Genomic DNA, 21712 nt, shown 5'->3' on the forward strand with positions numbered 1-21712 from the left:
AAACTTTAAGAATGACTGACATAGGGTTTTCAGAAAACTGACATTTGCAGAAATGTCTTCAGGTCTAAATGGGACCGGACCACATCTCCATGATATGATCTACTGCACCACGGATATGTCAACATGAAGTTGAAATAGTTCTCTCTTTTTGTATCTTTTTGTATCAGTTTCCTCCTTTAAGTGAAAGAAAAGTAGTGTAAAAATATCTTTTGTATATTCGGTTTCAAAACAGGCCGTATAGTAGCTTTTCGTGCTGGGGCCCTTTACCGTTTTACCTTTTGTCGCAAAAACATGATTTTTGGAAGATAAATATCCTCCGAAGTAGTTATGCATGATCACAGGGGTGACGTGACATTGTAATTGGCTGGCAATATTAGTGGGAGGGGCCTATGTAAGCGACTGTGGCAACCACACTTTGCAATTTTGAAAAATTGCGACCTTTCTAGTTGAATGAATGAACCTGAGTAACAGGATTCCAAGGCTGCATGCATACTGACTTGACATCAGCGACATAGCTAAACTGGATGGCTCAGGCTCACTATGTTATAGTCTTAAAGTCTAGAAAAATATAGAATAAACTGTGTAAAGTATTTTAATATTATGTAGACCTAACAATACTTATATCAATCAATGCTTTATTTCAGATCCAGGGAGATCCATATCACAGAAGAGTAAAATACATAAAACAGTACAAATCACACAAGTACAGTACAAAAAAATTAAATACAGTTTTTCAATGTCTAGCATGCAGACAAGCCCGCCAATGCTTCCACAATCTATAAAAGCTGTATACAGGGTTAGTCACAGCAGTAATGATGTCATTTTCTGACTCGGTTGCTCTGCACATAAATTTATACATATAAATGTATGTACATATATACAATTTATACCGTGTAGTGAAATTCTAGAAATATTGTGACTCTTAGTCTTCAGGCAGTTCATCAACTATTACTACAGTACTGAACTCTGGATTTTAAAACGTAACCAGTCTATGCAGTATGCACCCTCAAAGGTTGTTTCAGAGTGGCTTTAACACTGACGCTTTGGAATAGAAGCCATCACGTTCATTGATCATGTATCAGAGATACAGAGAGCTGTCCTTTGCAGGTTTTGTGGGGAAAAAAGTTTGTCCAAAAATGTTTTCTTAGTTTTTTCATACACTTATTTATTCTCACATAATTTACATTTGATTGTAAATAAAGGAAAAGGGCAATAGTCCCGTCCCCCCAAAAAAGTGCCATGATTTCCCTGAGTATACGCTCACAAAATATTATAGAATACTTAAAATTCAAATTATATTAGAATGATACTTACAAAAGCAATAGTAACAATAGTTTATACAGATGTGAATTACATTAGTTAACTTGATATGGTGGTACCATATCTGAATGTAGAGTTTATTACTTAACGATCAAACATTTGTCTTGGTCGATTGATGAAACTCTTTAAGTGCTGTTGCATTTTCATATATCATCTCTGTGTTCTCATATAGGGGTTCTTCAAGTCTTGACTTTGACTCCAGGAAATTCAAGATGCATTGGTGCAGGAATGTATACTGAGACTAAAAGGAAGAATAGACCAGAGTTACTGGAATTCTTGTATAAGCTTCACCTGGGCATCAAGTGTATACATAGCTCATGGTATATGTTAATATATATTAAAAAGAACGATATTTAGAACCAATAACTTAATATTGCTTGTAGATTAAGAATTGAAAAGCAGGTGCATATATTTTATTTATTATATGGATGAATTGACAAATCATTAGGCTGATTAACCATTTAAACTAGTTGTATGTCATACAATGGTGGTGTACAAAGTAAAAAATAGCTGATCTACAAGCTCACAAGGCCACGGTGCGATGCACTGTGAACTTGTAGATCTGCTATTTTCAATTAAATAATTCATTAACCCTAACATTTCAGTTTATAGTCCCTGAGCATGTGATCTATAACTATCGAGACAACTATTAACTCAATCTTGGGGCACAGACACTTTTCGGCGACGGTAAGCGTGTCATTTTCAAGGTTTTACTAAGCAAGGGTCTTAGTGGTTAAAGCCTTACCTCTGTCTGCACCATGAGTGGCCGACTCAGTCTCATCTTGTGAACAAAGGAAGCTACACCCACTTTCCCCTCCTGCTCTAGCTGCTGGAGTAGCACATCCAGGGCAATAATGGTACCGGTCCTCCCCACTCCAGCACTGAGAGAGACAGAAATAGAATGATTTGTATTTGTTTAGCCAGAGCTTGGATCAGTTTACCAGGGTGGATTTCTTCCTCTCCTGACATGACAAAAGATTTTTTACTAGATTTTGCAAATATTGGGCTGGACTGAAAATGTATAACATATTTAGCATTACGAGAATGCCAAATTATACATTGGTACTGTTTTTCACATTTGCATTTCCAGCATTTAAAATTAACTCACACAAAATTTGATTTAGTTCATTTAGTATATATCCACACTCTAGAGGTTACATTTTGAGTGGTGAAACCACTCCATTACGGAGCTATGTTTGTCCCTGCCTGGGTCCATCTGTCCGAGCATGAAAATCCCCCACATAGTAACTGTCATTTCTCAACCGTTTCGGACGCGGGGTGGCTCGCCGGAAGCAGCTCAACCCCCTGGGCACGTTCCTGGGGGTCTGAATGTTCCGAGGACCCCCTCACGCTAACTGTCATTTCTCGACCGTTTCGGACGCGGAGCGGCTTGCCGGAACCAGGCTCGCACCCTGGGCACGTTCCTCAGGGTCTGGGTGTTCCGAGGACCCCCCTCACGCTAACTGTCATTTCTCGAGCCGCCGGCACCATGGGCTCGTTCCTGTGGGTCGAAGTTCCGGGGACCCCTAGGGGACCCCCACACGGAGTTGCACCACTCAACAGGAATATCAGTGTTGTAGTCAATGTAGTGTTGAATAGTTTCAGTCGACTAAATATAACATTTTAGGCTACTAAATCTACAGTTGATTTAGTCGACTAAAATGTGTTTTGGCGGGCCTTGATGCCGTCGTAATAACTGATTTTACACTTGCTGAAAATCGCTGATCTACAAGCTCACAACGCGTCTCAGTGCGACGCGTTGTGAGCTTGTAGATCAGCTATTTTCAGCATGCAACCAAGTGTAAATGGCTTATACTGGATCTCTTGTCCACTAGTCCCTTGCTAACATTTTAGTCTAGTTTTTATTTGTAGAATATTTAATCTTGGTTTTAGTCATCATAGCTTAGTTTTAATTTAGTTTCAGTTTAGTTTTCGTCAGTGAAAAAAGGTAGTCGATGAACATTTTTCGTCATAGTTTCAGTCGACGAAAACAACACTGACCTGCAGTGAACCACGGTTGGTGCCCTGGCCCCCTCGCTCTCTATGTGCTGCCTGACCAGCCCCCTGAACTGGATGAGAGCTTCTGTTCCCTCTGGGACTCCATGGTCTGGCCAGGCTGTGAAGTGGAATTGTTTCACTGTGCGTTCCTCTGAGGTTTCCATCTGTGACGAAGAATCCCACACAAATTCACAAGTTCCTGTTTAATGCTACCACAGAAGTAACGGCAGTATCCGATACCAGCGGAATAAAGTGTTGAAACAAATTCAAAGATTTTGACTATGACGGTAGATGTTTGCTTCATTCATTCATTCATTCTCTTAATAATAGCATCTTTTTTGTGTCATAATGTCACCATCTGCTGTTTGAGATGTCTCTTACATGTTTCACTCCAAATTCTCTGATTGTCCAGTTGGTTCCCCTGTGCTCAAAATTGATGGTGACAATTAAGTCTCCGTATCGGCAAGGAGTGGAATCCAGTGGCCAGTACTGATCACACTTGACCTGGGAGAAGGAAATGTTGAAAACAGAATAAAATAGAAACTTTATTGTCCACTTGTAGGATTCAAAAAGCACGATGGACAATATTGAATATGAATATAACATAATGCTGACACTGTTGTTCAGCACTGTTAATTTCTGGTGTGTGAACAAACAGAAAATTGTGATTAACATGTTTAGTATATATTCATTTGCAGATTTAGAATGTTGCGTTCACACCACGTAACATAATTAAGTTGTTTTTTAAATTATTAGGAATATTATAACAAAGTGACATCAATGTGTGGAATAAAATGTGACCAAGCAGCTATGAACTAAGCTATAGACTGATTTAAATCTCAAAATCTGGGTACCAACACTATAAAGGAACATAACGATGGTATGGCATGTTTAGCCAATGCTGTAGTCTAGTTTTGTTCAGGCGGTATACCATAATTATTCCCTGTGAGACATGCACACATAGGCTATACGCTCTCACGTGGATGCATGAAACAGACGGTATATGCTTTTTGTTTAAAATTCGGCACAGCAATGAGCATACTATGTATATAGCGTATAACGGTACAACACACCGCTGTGTTTAGCCCATTGACTGTAGTGTACAACTGATGGTATACTTGACATTACTGGCGACCATTTCAATTTACAATTTACAATTTAGGCATTTAGCAGACGCTCTTAATCCAGAGCGATTTCCCAAAGCTATAGTTATTTTTCGATTTTATTTTCAATGAAGCCATTAGATTCAATTAATTTCTATGTATGAAAATCAGCTTGGCTTGACTGAGAGGTAATCCAGCCTACAACATTTCAGTGAGCTGTTATTTTTGTAATAAACCTTTACTGTATGTCCTATCTGAGATCTGAATCCCAGCTGCACGACAGACTACATTTCTACCACTGAACGAGTGTTCAGGGGAGATAATTGCATATATTATTATTAACGTCAGACAGTACTACTTTTACTACTTTTTACTACCAACACCAGAGTCAATGGAAGAGAAGGGAGTCCACTGCCAACCACTGCAGATGTGTCAGTAGCTATAGTGTATTAAAATACCCTACATTACACTGCCTATAGTAATCTATTCAATCAAATAAGTTCTGGATTTCAGCTTTAAAGTTAGGTTACCACTGAATTTAATGTATTTTCAATTAGATTTTAAAAGCCAAGCAGAAATTCTCGATTATTTGAAAAATGTAAAACATTCCATGTCAACATTAGCACTGATTATTTTCAATGGATTATTATTTACGTTCTTGATATAAATGTGACAATATAGGATTATCTGACATTCCTTGAAAACTCACCCGTCCCCCCTCAGTGCAGTTGGTTACCATGACCACGCCCTTCACCCTTTGCTCCCATATCATCCGCCAGAATTCATTGACTGTGGAGGGTAGAGGACCCTGAGCAGCAATGTACTGTCTGGTACTGCCATAACCCTAAGAACAAAAAACATCAAAATAAGTCATATGCACATATTATTGCTGTCGGGCAGAAATCTTGTAAACTGTTACTTTTCAGAAAAGGAAAAAAACTGCTCCAATGGAAGTAGTTATTTATGATTTAGTCACACGCTCTAAAAACTCACATTTATGTTCAGAAACACTGAAAATTGCAGATCCTATAGAGGGTATGCGCATGCTTAAAGTGAATGGCACATCGAGTAGCAAAGCAACATGCAAAGGGAGTTCAACATTGTTTAACGTTGTTTAATGCAATCAGATAGGACTTCTCTGTTTGGATGCATGGGCTGTCATGGCCAGAAAGTAGTTTTTTGACACTCAGTAGGCCTTCCTGCATAACTTCCGAGTTTGATGATGATGTCACGCGCATACCCTCTAAGCTCACAACGTAATGTGATGCAATGCATTGCAAGCTTGTAGATTGTAGGTTATTTTCCCTTACAATAAAGTTTCTGCCCGACAGCGACGATAATATCTAGAATGCTAATATACCATTATTGGTCATTTACTGACAACGGCAGTTGAACCAATTAGCCACATTCACACAGTGGTCATTATGATTACTTACTGGCAAACTGGCCGATAGTAAATAGACATAAAATTTAGCTCTCTTACAGATAAACTGGAAATAAGATTGTGCATCAGGCTTCCCAGGGACAATGCACTTTTAGAGAGTTTAAGCGAACAGATCAGATGTCAAGTTGCATCACCTACTGGCATATAACAAGCATTGACGTAGTCAGAGGTCTCATCATGTTGAATTGTAGATAACTTCACCCGAGACCAGTCATCTAGAATGAGAAACCAATAGTTTGGTTTAATCAAAGCATTGTGGGACAAATGAAGAACCAGGCTAAGTAGGGTGTGTACAGTCAAATGGCATAATCCACAATTTGGTTACATAGTATGGAAGTCACTTTTAAAACCAGACAAAAATATTATAGGCCTTCATATAGCTGCAGTGCTGATAGAATGAAGTAGCAAGCATTCATGTGACCGACTTACATGGCAGCACATTGGTGAAGCGATTCTTTGGCCTGTTCTCTGGGAGATCTGCTGTTTTCTGTGTCTGCTCCTTTCCCACTGGAAAGAACCTCTGCATGAAAATAATGAAAATGAAAAAATATATATAGCAATTAGCATGTAAATCTACAATCAACATACAAAAGACAGATCATAGTTAGTCACCTGGCTGTATTATATTACCAGAACAGTGTCCAGAACAGTACCTCGTATTCCTCGATGAATGCTCTGTCTTCATCCCTACTCATTTCATAGAAGTAATCCGGAAACTTCTCCACAGGAATATCACTGGAAAAACAATGGATGGATAATTCTTTGTGAATTTGTATCCCTGACTTACATAGGCCTTTCCCTGCTTTTGTGTTTTCCACCACACTGAAAGCGTTGGTTCTCATGCATACTTATACATACTTGAATTTGACACTAGATCGTTTGGAACTGCCCATGTATGATGATTCCTTCCTGCGGAGGGAGAAGGAAACAATATGAATGAACCATTTATGTATTCTCTCAGAGTATATTTGAGGTGATTATTCTTATTATTATTATCTATGAAGAACTATTATTAACCTGAAAATATCTGGTTTCCGGCGCCAAATGAAGACAGCCAAACAAACCAGGAGACAGAATAGCAGCACGGCCATCACAGATCCTGCTATGACCCCTACAAGAAATAAAACTTGGTTTAGGGGTGCTCTGCGTTGAGATTTGCATAAAATACTAAGTTGATGTACTATATTCATCTAATTTCAGAAATTATAAAAGATAAAGTGAGGGTGTGATTTTGGTCTAAACAGAAAATAATAATAATAATAATACATTTTATTTATAAGGCGCCTTTTAGGGCACTCAAGGTCGCCGTACAGTAAAAACACAGTACAAGAACACAATTAAAAGCAGAACAAAACTAGGGCAAAGTACAAAATAATGCAATAGGTCTGTCTGTCACGCACCTCCTGTATAAGTGGAGCAAGTCGTCTCAGCAACTTTACTCTGCAACTTCCGCAAGATCCCAGACTTTGTGGACTGCACTGCAAACACTGCAGACACTTTGTAGGTCTTGGCAGGTTGTAACCCAGTAATAGTTGCTGTGAGCTCGTTGTTCTGTCCCACAGTGTAATGATCTCCGGTCACGTTCACCTCCACTTGGGTCCACCGCCCTTCCGGCACATCCCAGCTCAGAAAAATAGCATAAGCAGCAGCCCCTTGGACACAGTGTACCTGAATATCTGGGGGAACTGAACAAAACAAGTCGATTGTCGTTAATAGGCTCATGTCAGTACTAACTTCTAAAACAGCGTATAATGTGGACAAATTCATTTTATATTTTAGAGTTAGACTCACTTATGGTTATGAATATGCTGTGTTCACACTGTAGATCCGCTCTGTACCACAGAGACACCTCATAGGTAGAGCCAGGGTACAAGCCAGTAAAGGACACATTGCTACCTCCTGGACTCATTATTGGCGTTCCTGATCCATTATTGGCGCTTCCATGTGAGAATACACCCTCAATCGTTGCTTTGATTGATGAGTTGTCAAAAATCCAATGTGATGCGGCACAGTCTATGACTATGAAGAGTGGTAAATAAATAAAAAATATTTGTACGTGTAATAAGACTTGAACTGATGACCATCTACTGTGAACATGACATGAGACATTCAGAGTAATCCTTTCACGCCTAAACAAAACGCTAGTCGCAACATAATCAATATCCTATATTATATACAAATAATTATGAGTACTATACCTGTGGCTGTGACATCTTCAAAGCCACTGCTGTTGACCTCTTTGAACACAGTGTAGAGAGTGTAATTATATTCTGTTCCAGGCTTGAGATGCTCGACTGTGTATGTCAGCTCACCACTGGTCACAACTGAGATCTGATTGTGTATAGGTATACTGCTCCCATTAATCTCTAGTATGTAAGTGGTGTTTTCATGGACCTTAATCCACTGCAGGGTCACATTGGTCAAAAAGCGTTTTGTGGAGACACGAGGCACATTTGAGGGAGCTGGTAGGAGAAGAAGGAAAGTCTGGAGTTATTAACTGAACTAAAGTAATCGCAAGCTTTCAATTCACTTTCATACGTACGCCACGGAACATGTCTTCAAATAGGGGTTCAGTTCATGGCCAATTACATACGTATTGCTTTGGGTTCCTTGACAAGAAAATGAGAACCACATCTTACTTACCTGTGACTGCTGAGATGGTTTTCCCAGTGCTTCTAACATCGTTCAGCACAGTGAAGACAGTGAATTCATATTCATTTGTAGCATGTAGAGGTGACACATTATATGTAAATAGTTCACTTTCATCTTCTGCAGTGAGGTATGTCTCACTTCCATTAAAGTCAAGTACATAGTCTTGTACAGTCTTGTACACTTTTCTCCACTGTAGAGTGATACTGGTCTCATTTTGCCCAGCTGCGTTGAAATCATCTACCATGCATGGAGCTATAGAAGTAAAAAGGGAAAATAGGAAAAGGGTAGTATTATATTGTATTGCACACATGGCCACAAGTCTGAGGTCTGTATTTAGAAATTATTTGTGTGTGTGTGTGTGTGTGTGTGTGTGTGTGTGTGTGTGTGTGTGTGTGTGTGTGTGTGTGTGTGTGTGTGTGTGTGTGTGTGTGTGTGTGTGTGTGTGTGTGTGTTTTCATCACATGGAAATCTATCCATTAAAGTGAGTCAGAGGCACACACTAAAAGTTTCATTCAAAGCCAATTCATATAATAAAATGTCTGTATATATATCGATCCAATTACTGTCAGAATATAGAGCTTTAACTTTCCACTTTCAATCTTAACCACAAAATATCACTTACAGCACTTTTAAAACGAATTATTACTAATAGTAATAATACTCACTGTGATACTAGAAATCGTGTAATATATAACTACTTAATAAGATATCTTACCAGTGGCTGCACTAATGTTTTCTCCACTGCTGTTGACGTTTTCAAACACAGTCAAGAGAGTGAAGTTATACAGAGTTCCATTCATGAGTGACGAGACAGGGAGTTCCACACTTTCACTTCCGCTTGATGCGTTTATTGCGTTGATAGCCATTTCATTTCCATTGAACTTAAGTACATATTTACTGATGTTGTTCACTTTGCTCCACTGCAGCGTTATGCTGGTCTCATTTTGGTCAACTGGTTTGAAATCCAGTGCATTGCTAGGAGCTGGAATGGAAACAGATGGTTAGTCAGTCTATTTGCATTATAAGCAGCAAAATACAAATACAGCATGATAAGACAATAAACTGTTAGGTTAGTCATATGTCACATGATTTATAAACCATAAGTACATACCGGTAGGCCTACATTAAATCTAAGAAAGTAAGGAAACATACAAAAAACCAACCACTGGATATTGCACTTACAGATTTATTGATTAGATTACAAATTCATATTTCAAAACTTTAATATTTTGTTTCATTATGAAGTCTTAAAAAAAGTTAATATAACTACAAGCTTACAACACATAGTTTGCATACTTACAACAGTAAGTACCCCGGCATATTATTATTAGACCCCCTCGTTTCCTCCTTTTATACTAAATATCTTTGCTGAAAATAGCTAATACAGTATCTAGATTGGGTTTTTTATGTTCGTGGGACTGACACTCGGGTCTTCTAGGGTTCATGCGGTTTAGTGCCTTTTCTTTAGATATCAATTATTGTCGATGAAACACACGTCTCAATTATTTGTAGCCTATAACAGAAGTAAAGTATCCAGAGTCACTTACCAGTTACAGCTCTAAGGGGGTATCCAGTGCTGGTGGCATAACTGAACAGGGTGAGGAGGATGAAGTTATAAACAGTCCCGTTAGTGAGATTTGAAACCACATGATCAATAGTTTGTCCCTCTTCCCCAGTGATGTCCTGCGTGTGATTCAAACCACGTTGTATCCTGTATGTTAGAATGTTCTTCACCGTGCTCCATTGCAGAGTTATACTGGTCTCATTTTGCCGTAACACCGTCATGTTATGTACATTTTCAGGAGCTGGTGTGGAGAAATTGTCACCATTAGAAGACATGCTGTTATTGTACAAATTATGTTTATTTTTTGATTATAGTACAATGAGTATCAACTGCACAGTCAGCCCAATAGTTAAATTGACACTAGATACAAATATAGTTCATATTAAATAAAGCTGTTTTCTGGTGTGGGGTCCAGGGACCATCAGCGTGCCTTGAGTGGGTTCCAAAAGGACCCTTACAGGTCTGTAACACTGAGAGTGTGCAAATGGAACCAAATGGACACGCTCAGAGTTATGGTGGTCCTTGTAATTAAAAAGTTTGAGAACCACTGTTCTACTACATACATAGTAAGATAATTAGATGCTCCCCTACCTGTAACAGCTGTAAAGTTCAATCCAGAGCTGCTGACATTACCAGACACTGTGAAGAGGGTGAAGTTATATGTAGTCCCACTAATGAGATTTGAGACCACATATTCAACTGATGTTTGTCCCGCTGATCCATTGGCTTCTTCATCAGTGGTGTTGGGGTTACCACTTTCACTGTATTGTATCCTGTATGTTAGAATGTTTTCCACCGTACTCCATTGCAGAGTTATGTTGATCTCGCTTTCCCTTAATGCCGTCACCTCATCTACATTTTTAGGAGCTGGTGAAGAGAAAAGTGTTTTTTAAGTCATCACAGCAGAAAATGGGGTTGTTAATACAGACAATGTAGCAGTATTATTTTTATTTCAATCTAGGGCTTTGTTTTCACAGAATTCGCTGCAAACATTTTAACTTTACGAAAGTCAAAGTCAGAGATTATCATATTAATAAAGATTTATGAAAAAGCAGATTAAATAAAGCAATTTCTGTCATATATTGTACAGTGTATATAAGCCTATAATAAATCTGTCCCGGCTACCATGGTCACTTACCTGTAGCAGCTGTAAAGTTATGTCCAACGGAGCTGCTGCCATTAAGAGACACAGTGAAGAGGGTGAAGTTATATGTAGTCCCACTAGTGAGATTTAAGACTGTATGTTCAACTGATGTTTGTCCCTCTGTACCATTGGCGTCTTCCTCCGTGATGTTAACACTTTTAATGTATTGTATCCTGTATGTTAGAATGCTATCCACCGTACTCCATTTCAGAGTTATGCTGTTCTCAGTTTGCCCTGACACCGTCACATTAGAAGGAGCTGACAAAGAGAGAAGGGATATTTTCTTTTAAGTCATCGTTATACAGTAGGCTAGCATATTTTAATTTGATGTTTGAAGAAAAAGAAAAAAAGAAAGAAATGCAGTTATAAAATTACAGGCAGGAATTATAAATGTCTGTCTGAAATGACAGTGTTTATGTGATTGTGTGTTTTTGCCGAATTCATTGCAATGCTTTAAACATTTTACTTGTATTTCTTATATTAAGATGGGAATTAATAAAAAGCAGTTAGTTCAATAAATACATGTATCTGATACGTATATAGTCCCCAATCTGTAACAAAATACTTCATACCTGTAACATTTTCATGTAACACCATCACATGATTCACATCATGCACATTTTCAGTAGCTATAGGAAAGAAATTGGCAATCATTAATGGAGAGAAAACAAGTGGTGCATGACAAATAGGAAATAATTCTGATTGTAAATTTGGTATAAGTGCCATGCTGTAAAATTGAACATGTTCTTTAATAATCAAGTAAACAGACAATGTACCACTCACTACCCACAGATTGACACAGATGCATCATGGTTGCTTACCAGGTTCTGCTTTTGTTGCGGTTGTCTCTGGATGTGGCAGAGATGTGTGTGACATGTGTGTCCAACTTTCATAAGCTTCGGTTTGACACTAAAGATCGAAACATACAGTTTGTTAGGACACAAGAGAAAATATATTTAAAGTTAAATGAACACTGGGGATATTGATGTCTAAATATGGTTTGAAAAGAAAATGGCCCAGTGGTTTCACACTGACACAGTCAATATTTTCATACAGATACAGCAGTATCATTTCTCCTTTTTTCTGTTGTCAGTTAATAATAGCTATACTAAACCATGCCACGTGACTTACACTAACTGATAATTACCAACCATGCTTTATCCTTATTAATAATATTATTATTAACAGGCCTATCTCCAATCATTTTGTAGACTGATGCACACTGAATGAGTTACAGTATGTATTGATGAGCTATTAACCACAATTCTGATTAAAAATATCTCTTATCTGAAAGGTTTTTTTGGGCTTTTTTTGTCTGCCTTAATCCTTCTCTTCGTGTGATCCTACTGACCTTAACCTCAACCTAATTTCACAAAGAAAAAAGTGAAATAACACTAACACTAAAGTGTCCTTTATTACCGAGGCACTTTAATAAAAACCGGCATTGATGATGCCAAGAAACATCATCATTATAATATTATGATAAATTGTGATGTAAAGGATATAGTGCAGTCCAGGTTTTGCGTCAGAGCCTAATGGTACGATTTACTTTATTTCATTTTGTACTATTACACTGTAATTACATGTTAGTGAGAAAATATTAAATATATTGATAAATGTACTGTTATGTACTGTTGTTGTTGCTTTTTTCTTGATATTCTAGTATTTCTTTGTGTACAGCACTTTGTTTCAACCTTGTTGTATAAAAATGTGCTTTATAAATAAAGTGGATTGGATTGGATTGGATAAAATGAAGTCATCTACACTCTACATTTTCCTTCAGATTCTACACACAACAAGGGCTTCTTGACCCCAAAATACTTTAAGTTAAAATAACTTTTATGGGCTATAGTACATCTTCTATTATTGCATTACATTAACAGATAAAGTCATTGAGCAGTACACAGCAACACAATTACACACTATCTACATTAGGGTATGCACAGAATGGATTATTTGAGGCACATTTTCCTTTATCTTAAGAGTGGGTTGTTTCCTATGTTACTGCTGTAGTTTCCATGAGGAAGTTGGTGACAGCACATTACTGGAGACCACGTTAAAAAAGGCATTTCCATGTTTCAAAGTAGCCTATATAGCTCACCTATAAAACCTTACAATTACAACCTGATTGTAACAATCAGACAATTATATTCTACTCCCCTTTTCAAAATATGTGTTCACACATTATCTTCATTGTCATTTGACACTCGGCTATTGTTTCTTAACTGATAAAATGAAAGTACAACTATGCAATCCAACGACAATCAATGTAAGATAAATAAAACTTACCAAAACGTGAGTTAGACAGAGGCCCAGCAGCAAGGCAGCCAATTTAAATTTGTAAGATACAGACTTAGTCATCTTACATATACTGTAGTTATTAACCTATACTACAGTATAAGCTTGCTGACCTTCCTTTATTTACTTCAACAAGAAACAATTCCAGGTTTCTAAGGGCTATTAGTCATTTGAATCAACACTAGTCCACTATTTGCTTCATTCCACCTGTGCCAATTGTTTTAACCTCCACTTGTCCTCGTTGCCACCTCTGATTCTCATTCATGGCTGTCAGAGACCTAATTTATTGTTACTTCTCATTTTCAGCCCAGTACAAACCACAGAGACCTTTGCCCCGCCTGGTACTTCCTTAGTAACTTTGATGGCCTGCCACTTGTGAAATGTATCTCAGCCCAGTAAAATTATCATAAGAGTTGTGTCAACAAATGTATTGCGCTGTCAAAGTGCAACCTTGTAATTAGCTTTGTGACTAAAGAAAGATAAGCATTTTCGAACACCTCCACGGGGTCCTGAACGGGATTTAATATTATTAGATAGTGTTAAATTCATTTAAACTTACATATAATTGTTTATTAAAATAGCTAGCTTATCTTTTAAGATTCTGAGCGCTATTCAAAGAAGCCTATACCATTTTTGTTTACATTTCTCAACACTTTCCAGCAGAGCCTAATATCATTGAACTTGTTTATTGCACCCACTATATGTGAGAAGGCAATAAAATGTTTTAAAGATAACTTTGTATAATGAGGAAACAGTAGAAGGAAATAAAGGTAAATAAATGTGGACCAAACTGAAATACTGGAATTATAAAATATGATACTCATACTCATATGTTAGGCACTCATTCACTTACATTTGTATTTACCTTGGAGTTTTTAAAGATATTTCTTTAGATTTTATTCCATAAGCACATCTTCTGTTATTTAATTTTGTGATTTAGAAGGTGTTTGTAGAATCAGCCTTAGTCCTAAATGGGTTAATAAGCTCAAGACTAGAGATTATAGTGGTAGGCCTTGGTACCTGGCATCTTCACAAAAATAGAAATAAAGTATTAAGATTAAATCCTGATTATTTCATGCTATTACATCCTGTGCAACCACTTTAGAGAGAACATTTAACCTAGCCAGTTGTCTTAGTCGAACACATAGGCTCCTTTATAGATACATAATCAAGACTAGCCCTGAATTGGGACCGACCCCACTGTAGTCATGTGGGGCTATAAGAAAGGCAAATCTTCTTATGACCCCACCTCAAGGGGTGGTTCCCAATTCTGTGCTAAAATAAACACTGGGCACTTCAACAACAGTTACTGAAAGATGAGGAATACCTCATTCACTTACCCCACAGCAGCCCACGTTCCAGAGTGACTGGTCTAGGAAGAAAAAATAAAATAAAAATAATGTTAATTCTATGGTTTCTCTAACCATTTGACTGCAGTGCCACTATGTTGGTTTTTCTAACCACTCAACAGTACCCCTGTAGTAGCACCACAGCAAAGTAAAGGTTATAGATGGAACAATATTAAGTTAAAAAAAAAAAGAATAAGTACATTAGTAAGTAAATAAGAAAGCAAAGCATTATTTATGCTAAGACAAGTGCTTCACAATAGGATACCAAATAATAAACTGATAAAACAACAAAATAGCAGCTAAGAATATTAGCCTCCTATAAATGATGGCTAGGAGCCAGAGTAACTGTTATTTGGGGTTAAACAACAGTCTTCCCTGCAGTCATCAAAGTGCACTGTTATCGGTATCCACAAAAAGAAAGCAGATTTTCAGGACGTGATCACAGCTTTCCATTGGCAGAGTTTTCCAGTGGCTGACTGTAGGAGTCATACCATACCAAACATGTTGACATACAAATCACAATATTTTATTACTACTTGCAACAAACATATCAGGCGGCCATGGTGGAAAGTAACAGTACATTTACTATTACTGTACAAAAGTACAATTTTGAGGTACGTACAAAATGTACTTTCCTATTTTATCATTTAAAGTTTGCAGCGGCACACCTCAGTTATTGAATACTACAAATTATTTTACAGCCTCAGGTAAACTTTTAACTTTTAGATTATTAATACAAAACATAAGTTTGGGTATTCGGAAATAGCAGATTTACAAGCTTCACAGATTCACATCACGATGCAATGCGCTGTGAGTCACAATGCATTGCAGATACTAGCTCACAACTTGTGAGCAAGTAAAGAAAATGTCTACATTGTGGTAGGCTATTGCTACTTTTACCTAAGTGAAAAAAATAAAGGGAAGCTCTGCACACTATTTTCAAGCTTTCGGTTTATACTATTACTGACCTTAATCTTCAGGCTGTATAGACCGAAAGCTTGCAAATAACATTGATTGTGCACAGATCCCCTTAATTTTTTTCATTATCCTTCTGTGACTCCAGCACGTCCTTTACTTACGTTTTTTCAGCAGATGAGCAGTGTTTTGGGGTTTTTTATTATTTTTATTTTACCTAAGTAAAAGAAGAACCACTGACCCGGGTGACCCCATAAACGTGGGAGGTCATGAACATGGCTTTTAGTTGCTTGCGGCCAGTCAATCTACTCTAAAAAGAGGCGTGAACTAAAATAAATTGCAAAAGTAATCATCCAAGTTTTTTTTAATCATCCTTAGGGTCATCCAAATAACATTAAAAATGTATGGATTGAAAATGTTTGTATCATGGTAAAAGCAGGGGTTGAAAATGGGGGTACCATTAAAAACCTATAAGGTAAAAATATCTTAGGCTTTAAGTAGCATGTGACGTGTCAAACTAGGGGATATTCATGATTCTGAAAAAATTCCAAGCATTTTGCACAAAAAACACTCCTTGAGCTAAATTAGGCCATAGCCACTTGCCCAAATGTGATGACCTCATCAGCTGTGATGACAGCCATGGCCGTTTTACCCTAAGGTTTTACCCAAAGAGTGTTTTTCATGCAAAACTAATGCTTGCAACGGATTCAGAATCATGAATAACGTCCCCTAGTTTGACACGTCACATGCTACTTAAAGCATAATTACAATTAGAAATGTTTGCCTTATAGGTTTTTAATGGCACACCAACTTTCAACACCTGAATTTACCATGATCCAAATAAATTCAATCCATCAATTTTTTATGTGTTATTTGGATGACCCTAATTTATGGATCATAAAAAACTTTGAACGATTACTATTGCAATTTATTTTGGGCCAAAATTAAATCTTAGACTGACTGGCCTATGTGGGCAGCACCCTCTCCAGTTCACCTCCATCAAGTCTAAACAGTGCCAGAAAGATGTTATACATCTTCAATACTGCAGATGGCGTCAAATATCTCTTTATAATAAGATCACGCTGGTTTATATAACAAGGTCTAGTCACTGATGTCACTGCCATGCGGAAGTGATTCCGGCGGACGAAAATTCAAGTCACAAGTCCAAAGTAATATATTTATAAATTATTAATATATACAGGTATACAACTTTATATACCGGTAGCTTGGACACGCAAATGTACCGCCGGTGAGTCCACCGGGCCCGCATTATGTTGTGACGTCACCGTCGTCACGTACCTAACTTATGCATCTTTATGCTATTCGCTACTACTTCCAGCTAGCTTAGCAAGCTAGTCGGACTGTTGATGCAGCTTCTTGGTTTTAATAATAATAAAACAAAGATCGTGGTTCGACGACAAATCAGACATTTAGGTATCCAGCCTGCAACAACACTGTCACGGCAGATTGCTTTCTTGGGACCAAAGCGAGTAAGTGACTAGAAACTAAATTCGAGCAGAGACAGACAGGACATACACATTGCATTGTTGTTTTTTAACACAACAATCACCACACTATTAATGCGATATTGTAAAGAGTAGGAAATTGGTTTGCGTACTGTGATTAGACACAACCCACCTTGAACCCATTCACCTATAAAACTAGTGACGCTCTGTTCTGTTCTTGAAGCTGTTATAAACAGTGTGTGTCTGCATAAAAGGTGTCGTTATCACACTGAGTGCAGACAGACATCAACATTACAACACAGAACACACACAGAGACCATCAGTGTTTAACGGTATTCTTCTTTCACTGTTGCTTATCAACAATGAGGCTTATTTATAACCCTGGCGTCGCAAAATGTGTCAACTTACTTCCTAAAATGTTCACGTTATCAATGTTCTGTATTTTCGAATAGGAGAAGTATAACATTAAAATAGGATAACCTGGTATAGCCGATGCTTTGTGTTCAACATCTGAACTCCACTGTTTTTCCCCTCTTCAGAAATCATGCAGTCCACGGTGAAGCAAAACTTCCACTCCGAATGTGAAGAAGACATCAACAAACTCATCAACCTCAAGTTGACTACATCCTACACCTACCTTTCTCTGGTATGATAACTCAATTTCTTGAGAATAATTTATCATGATGCAATGCATTTGAGTGTGTTACAATCCCTGGCCTGAAGTTCTATATAAAAGGTTAATAGACTAGTTAATGTTAGTTTTTTAAAGGCTTAATGCAAGTTAATGGACTTACACCACGCACTTTGTAAATAAAAAATACTATTACTAGGGATTTCAGAGGTGACGGCAAAAGGTGCTTTGAATCTGCACTTTCATTTTGAGCTTTGCATAGTTGGACAAGTCAGATGGATAGTTGGACATCCTTCCAACTGACTAGAGAATCTTTAAAAGCTTGACTTATCTTTAAAAGCTGGTAATTGGCAATTCATTGAAATCATTTATGTCAGCAATGTTTAATAATGAATCAAATTCAATACTATAATGCATTGCTTATATATTTGTGCAGTCCTTTGGGACATGTATGGATTAGCTTTTATGTAATCTATGTGCTTTGTAATATTGTGTTCTGAATGTATTTTTTTCCATTTTTCTTTTTAACCTTTTAACATCAACCTGCCAAGGGACAGCTATTGAATTAAAATGATTCGTACAGAAATTGCTTTGTTGCGACGGGCTGGCTGTCATCAGTGTATTTTCTCCCAACTCTCCTGTAGGGGATGTATTTCGACAGGGATGATGTTGCCCTGTCGAATTTCTCCAGTTTTTTCCTGAAGCGGTCAGTAAAGGAGAGGGAGCAAGCAGAGAAGCTACTGGAGTATCAGAATATGAGAGGTGGCCAGATTCTACTGAATACAATCCTGGTTAGTCAGTCTGCCATCATCACGTCTCCATTTTTCAGAGCGTCCATGAGCCATGACTCCCTGTTACAATCCATCCTGGTTTGGCTTCCTACACACAAGTATGGAAAGTATTGAATTTGATTTGAATCTCCAGGTCTGCATAACTATAAAAAATGGAAAAGAGAGCATGGATTTTTTTCATTCCAGACTATTACTCATATACGCAATATCCAAATTATAATATTCAGAATAAATTGGCCATACATGCAGATGGGGGACCCTGGTCAAGTATATGGTGTTTTAAGTGTTCAAGGCCATCTCTTCTGACCTTTTTCTCACCTTTTCGTCTCATGTATTTCTGGTGTTGATTTGATTGTAGAAACCAAGCAGACAGGACTGGAGAGGTGGTCTGGATGCGCTGTCCTTCTCTCTGGACTACCAGAAGTCTCTTAACACGGTTATCCTCGAGGTGCACCGCAGAGCTGGTAACCACGGTGACGCTCATGTAAGTCCAAGCTATTGTATTTGACACCTATTTTAGAAAATAATAGGCATGTAATGATTCACTGAACTCACAATACAATTCCAATCACGGTACTAGGTTCACAATACGATTTTTTTCACGATTATTTTTTGAAGACTAAATTGACAAATAATCGAAGAATCTTACACAAATCCAGTATTTTCTTTCTCTTTTAATTTTCTTCTCTTAGTAGTAGCAGTAGCAAATGGCTGAAAACTTTTTTTTTAATCAATTATCTTACTAAGATCCTGTATTTTCTTCTTTTCTTACTTTTCTCTACCGTTTGCATCACGATTCAAATTGCAATTTAATCACGTTTTAAATTGCACTCAGTTTGATCGATTTACGATATATCGTTACATGCCTAGAAAATAACATATGATATAATGTAACTGTTGCAATACTTGTTGTCCCTGTGTGACCGATTGTGAGAAAATAAACTGGTTAGATATTAACATACTTGATGTAAAACGTGGTATTCATTGGACCTGCTTATCGCTACATTCAGATGCTCAACAGCAGTGGTTCTCAAAGTGGTGTCTGAGGCCTTGACAGGGTTCTGGTGGGTCCCCAGAAAAACGCCATGCGATGCAAAGCATTAAGAGCTTGTAGTTCTATCATTTAAAAGAAAAAAAAAACATTGGAATATTTTGGATGGGAGGTCCCTGTCACACATTTCTTTTCTGATGGGGGTCCACGGCTATATATTAATTAATTTGTGGCTCGTTGACATGAATAGGTTTGAGAATCACTGCTCTACAGTACATGCTTACAGTACTTACTGCACTTGTAGTGTTTTGGATCACATTAACTGTATGCCATGTCTTCTTTTTTTTCTGCAGTTGTGTGACTTCCTCGAGGATAAATTCCTTGACGACAGCCATGACACCATCAAGAAACTGGGAGACTACGTCGGCAGTCTGACCCGTCTCACCTCCTCTGAGTCCCACGGTGCTATGGGAGAATACCTGTTTGACAAACACACTCTGTAAGACCCATAGGAAGACGGGAATCATACACTTTATTTCAATACATCATGTTCGTCCCCTGACTGAGCACAGTAGCATAAACTAAAGTAATGTTAAATACCTCAACAGTTGCTCAAATGACCTCATTAGTCTGGTGCTAAACCTTTTTAAGCTATTAAGTGACTCTTTACAGATCTGCAGATCACCTTGTATTTTACATTCCAGCATGATTTCAAATCATTTTTGTCATCATAGTCAATCAGTTTGTTAATCTACCGTACTTTGGTTACTACAGTGCTACTGAAATTTAGATCAATTGAAATGCTTTGAAGAGTTTGACATTTTCAGATCAAACAGAAGAAAGTGCAATTGAATTGATTAAAATAAGATTATATTAAGACTTGTTTTGACTTCTGTGTGCATCTAAATCTTGTATTACCAGTTGTGTTACACTCAAGACACCATGAGCCAAACAGAAACGATCATCTCAACTGTCTATACACACACACACACCCTATAATCTCATGTATGCACATATAGGACATCATATAGATAACGCTGGGACTTTGGGACTAGAAAATGCTTTGTCATAGCTGGGTGGCCGGTTGTGCTTAATATTTAACATGAGTCGTCTGGATACTATATTATAGCCTACAGTCTGCTGTTTTTCAGTAAATTGCAGGTTACAAGGGCAAGCTTCACCTGCATAGTGGTGTGCATCGCAGTAAGACCAATGCTCTAATCTTCTGGGGGTTTTTTGTCTTCAGTTTTTCTACTGATGCCCTACAACTGTACAAAGCTGACTTTTCATACTGTGTGAACAACATATGGGATAATGATATAAATACTTGGCTCATATATTTCATGTTATCTGATAAATTCCTTGTTCATGGAAGCACGTCTGAAAGCACGTCTTCTGGTGTTGCTTGCTCACCTTATTATTACAGAGGACAATCCCTTAATAGGACTAAACCACATACTTGGTTACTTGTCCAGGAATGTGAGGTTCAGGGTGTTTGAAGTACTTACAAAACTTGCATACAGGGCCAGATTAATACCCCAAGTTTGCACAAAATGTAATTGATAGATCATGAAAGTATTTAAAAATCCACTTTCATATTTTGTCTTGTAAGGAGGTTTTTCATTTCCATTTTCTCTCTTAGTTTATCTATTTTTAACTGAATAATTTTGATTATTGCAAAATCATACATTAACAAATTCAGCCCTATATTTTGGTGCAGATACTTTTACTTTACTCAAGTAAACTCTGAATACCAGACTTTTACTTGTAACAGTATTTCTACATTGTGGTATTGATACTTTTACTCAAAAATAAAGTGTGTACATCTTCCACCACTGTAAGGATCTGTGTTTAGTAGTACAGGGACATGCTATAAGCCAAAGGATGGAATGTCCAGTGAAAGCAGTGTGTAAATACAATGACCACACCAACCAGGACAGCTACGCCAAGAGGATTAGCAAGAGATGGAGAGACGGACGCACTTCAATCTCACTGCAACCACAACAGCAGTGCCTCATCAGTTAAATGAGTGAGCAGTCACTCCTG

The 21712-nt window shown here is 37.7% G+C and overlaps 2 protein-coding genes across 4 annotated transcripts; one reads left to right on the plus strand and one right to left on the minus strand.

Annotated features, from left to right (window-relative positions):
• Nucleotides 1-291: 291 nt before the first annotated feature.
• On the minus strand, nt 292-19042 carry LOC308332752 (receptor-type tyrosine-protein phosphatase H-like). 2 transcript variants are annotated; one of them, XM_080788803.1, is made up of 22 exons: nt 18994-19042; nt 14864-14895; nt 12047-12134; nt 11798-11854; nt 11220-11483; nt 10673-10948; nt 10065-10322; nt 9233-9499; nt 8509-8769; nt 8064-8327; nt 7657-7884; nt 7266-7550; nt 6883-6976; nt 6724-6774; nt 6519-6600; nt 6295-6385; nt 6004-6080; nt 5131-5265; nt 3700-3822; nt 3322-3482; nt 2066-2201; nt 292-1561 (listed from the first exon to the last, which is right to left on the minus strand). In XM_080788803.1, the coding sequence occupies exons 1-22, from the start codon at nt 19004-19006 to the stop codon at nt 1412-1414; spliced, it is 3393 nt and encodes a 1130-aa protein (XP_080644929.1). In that variant the 5' UTR covers nt 19007-19042; the 3' UTR covers nt 292-1411. The 2 variants fall into 2 exon arrangements, with proteins under 2 accessions (XP_080644929.1, XP_080644928.1); XM_080788802.1 differs by lacking the exons at nt 14864-14895; nt 18994-19042 and adding an exon at nt 13515-13777.
• LOC308332757 (ferritin, lower subunit) lies at nt 17119-21139 on the plus strand. 2 transcript variants are annotated; one of them, XM_080788807.1, is made up of 5 exons: nt 17119-17277; nt 17793-17899; nt 18529-18675; nt 19034-19159; nt 20020-21137. In XM_080788807.1, the coding sequence occupies exons 2-5, from the start codon at nt 17798-17800 to the stop codon at nt 20167-20169; spliced, it is 525 nt and encodes a 174-aa protein (XP_080644933.1). In that variant the 5' UTR covers nt 17119-17277; nt 17793-17797; the 3' UTR covers nt 20170-21137. The 2 variants fall into 2 exon arrangements, with proteins under 2 accessions (XP_080644933.1, XP_080644934.1); XM_080788808.1 differs by lacking the exon at nt 17119-17277 and adding an exon at nt 17530-17585 and having other exon boundaries at nt 20020-21139.
• Nucleotides 21140-21712: the final 573 nt, after the last annotated feature.

Source organism: Protomyctophum bolini, assembly GCF_963924005.1.
Source record: "Protomyctophum bolini genome assembly, chromosome: 18".
Taxonomy (NCBI): Eukaryota; Metazoa; Chordata; class Actinopteri; order Myctophiformes; family Myctophidae; genus Protomyctophum; species Protomyctophum bolini.

Bases quoted from the DNA above. Each gene is read 5' to 3' on its own strand.
- LOC308332757 (XM_080788807.1), top strand. From the start codon at position 17,798: ATGCAGTCCACGGTGAAGCAAAACTTCCACTCCGAATGTGAAGAAGAC. The intron at 17,900-18,528 runs GTATGATAACTC...ACTCTCCTGTAG, and splicing joins CCTACACCTACCTTTCTCTG to GGGATGTATTTCGACAGGGA. The intron at 19,160-20,019 runs GTAAGTCCAAGC...TTTTTTCTGCAG, and splicing joins GTAACCACGGTGACGCTCAT to TTGTGTGACTTCCTCGAGGA.
- LOC308332752 (XM_080788802.1), bottom strand. From the start codon at position 13,586: ATGACTAAGTCTGTATCTTACAAATTTAAATTGGCTGCCTTGCTGCTG. The intron at 10,949-11,219 runs GTAAGTGACCAT...TCTCTTCACCAG, and splicing joins TAACTTTACAGCTGCTACAG to CTCCTAAAAATGTAGATGAG. The intron at 6,601-6,723 runs GTATGTATAAGT...TTGTTTTTCCAG, and splicing joins CGATCTAGTGTCAAATTCAA to TGATATTCCTGTGGAGAAGT.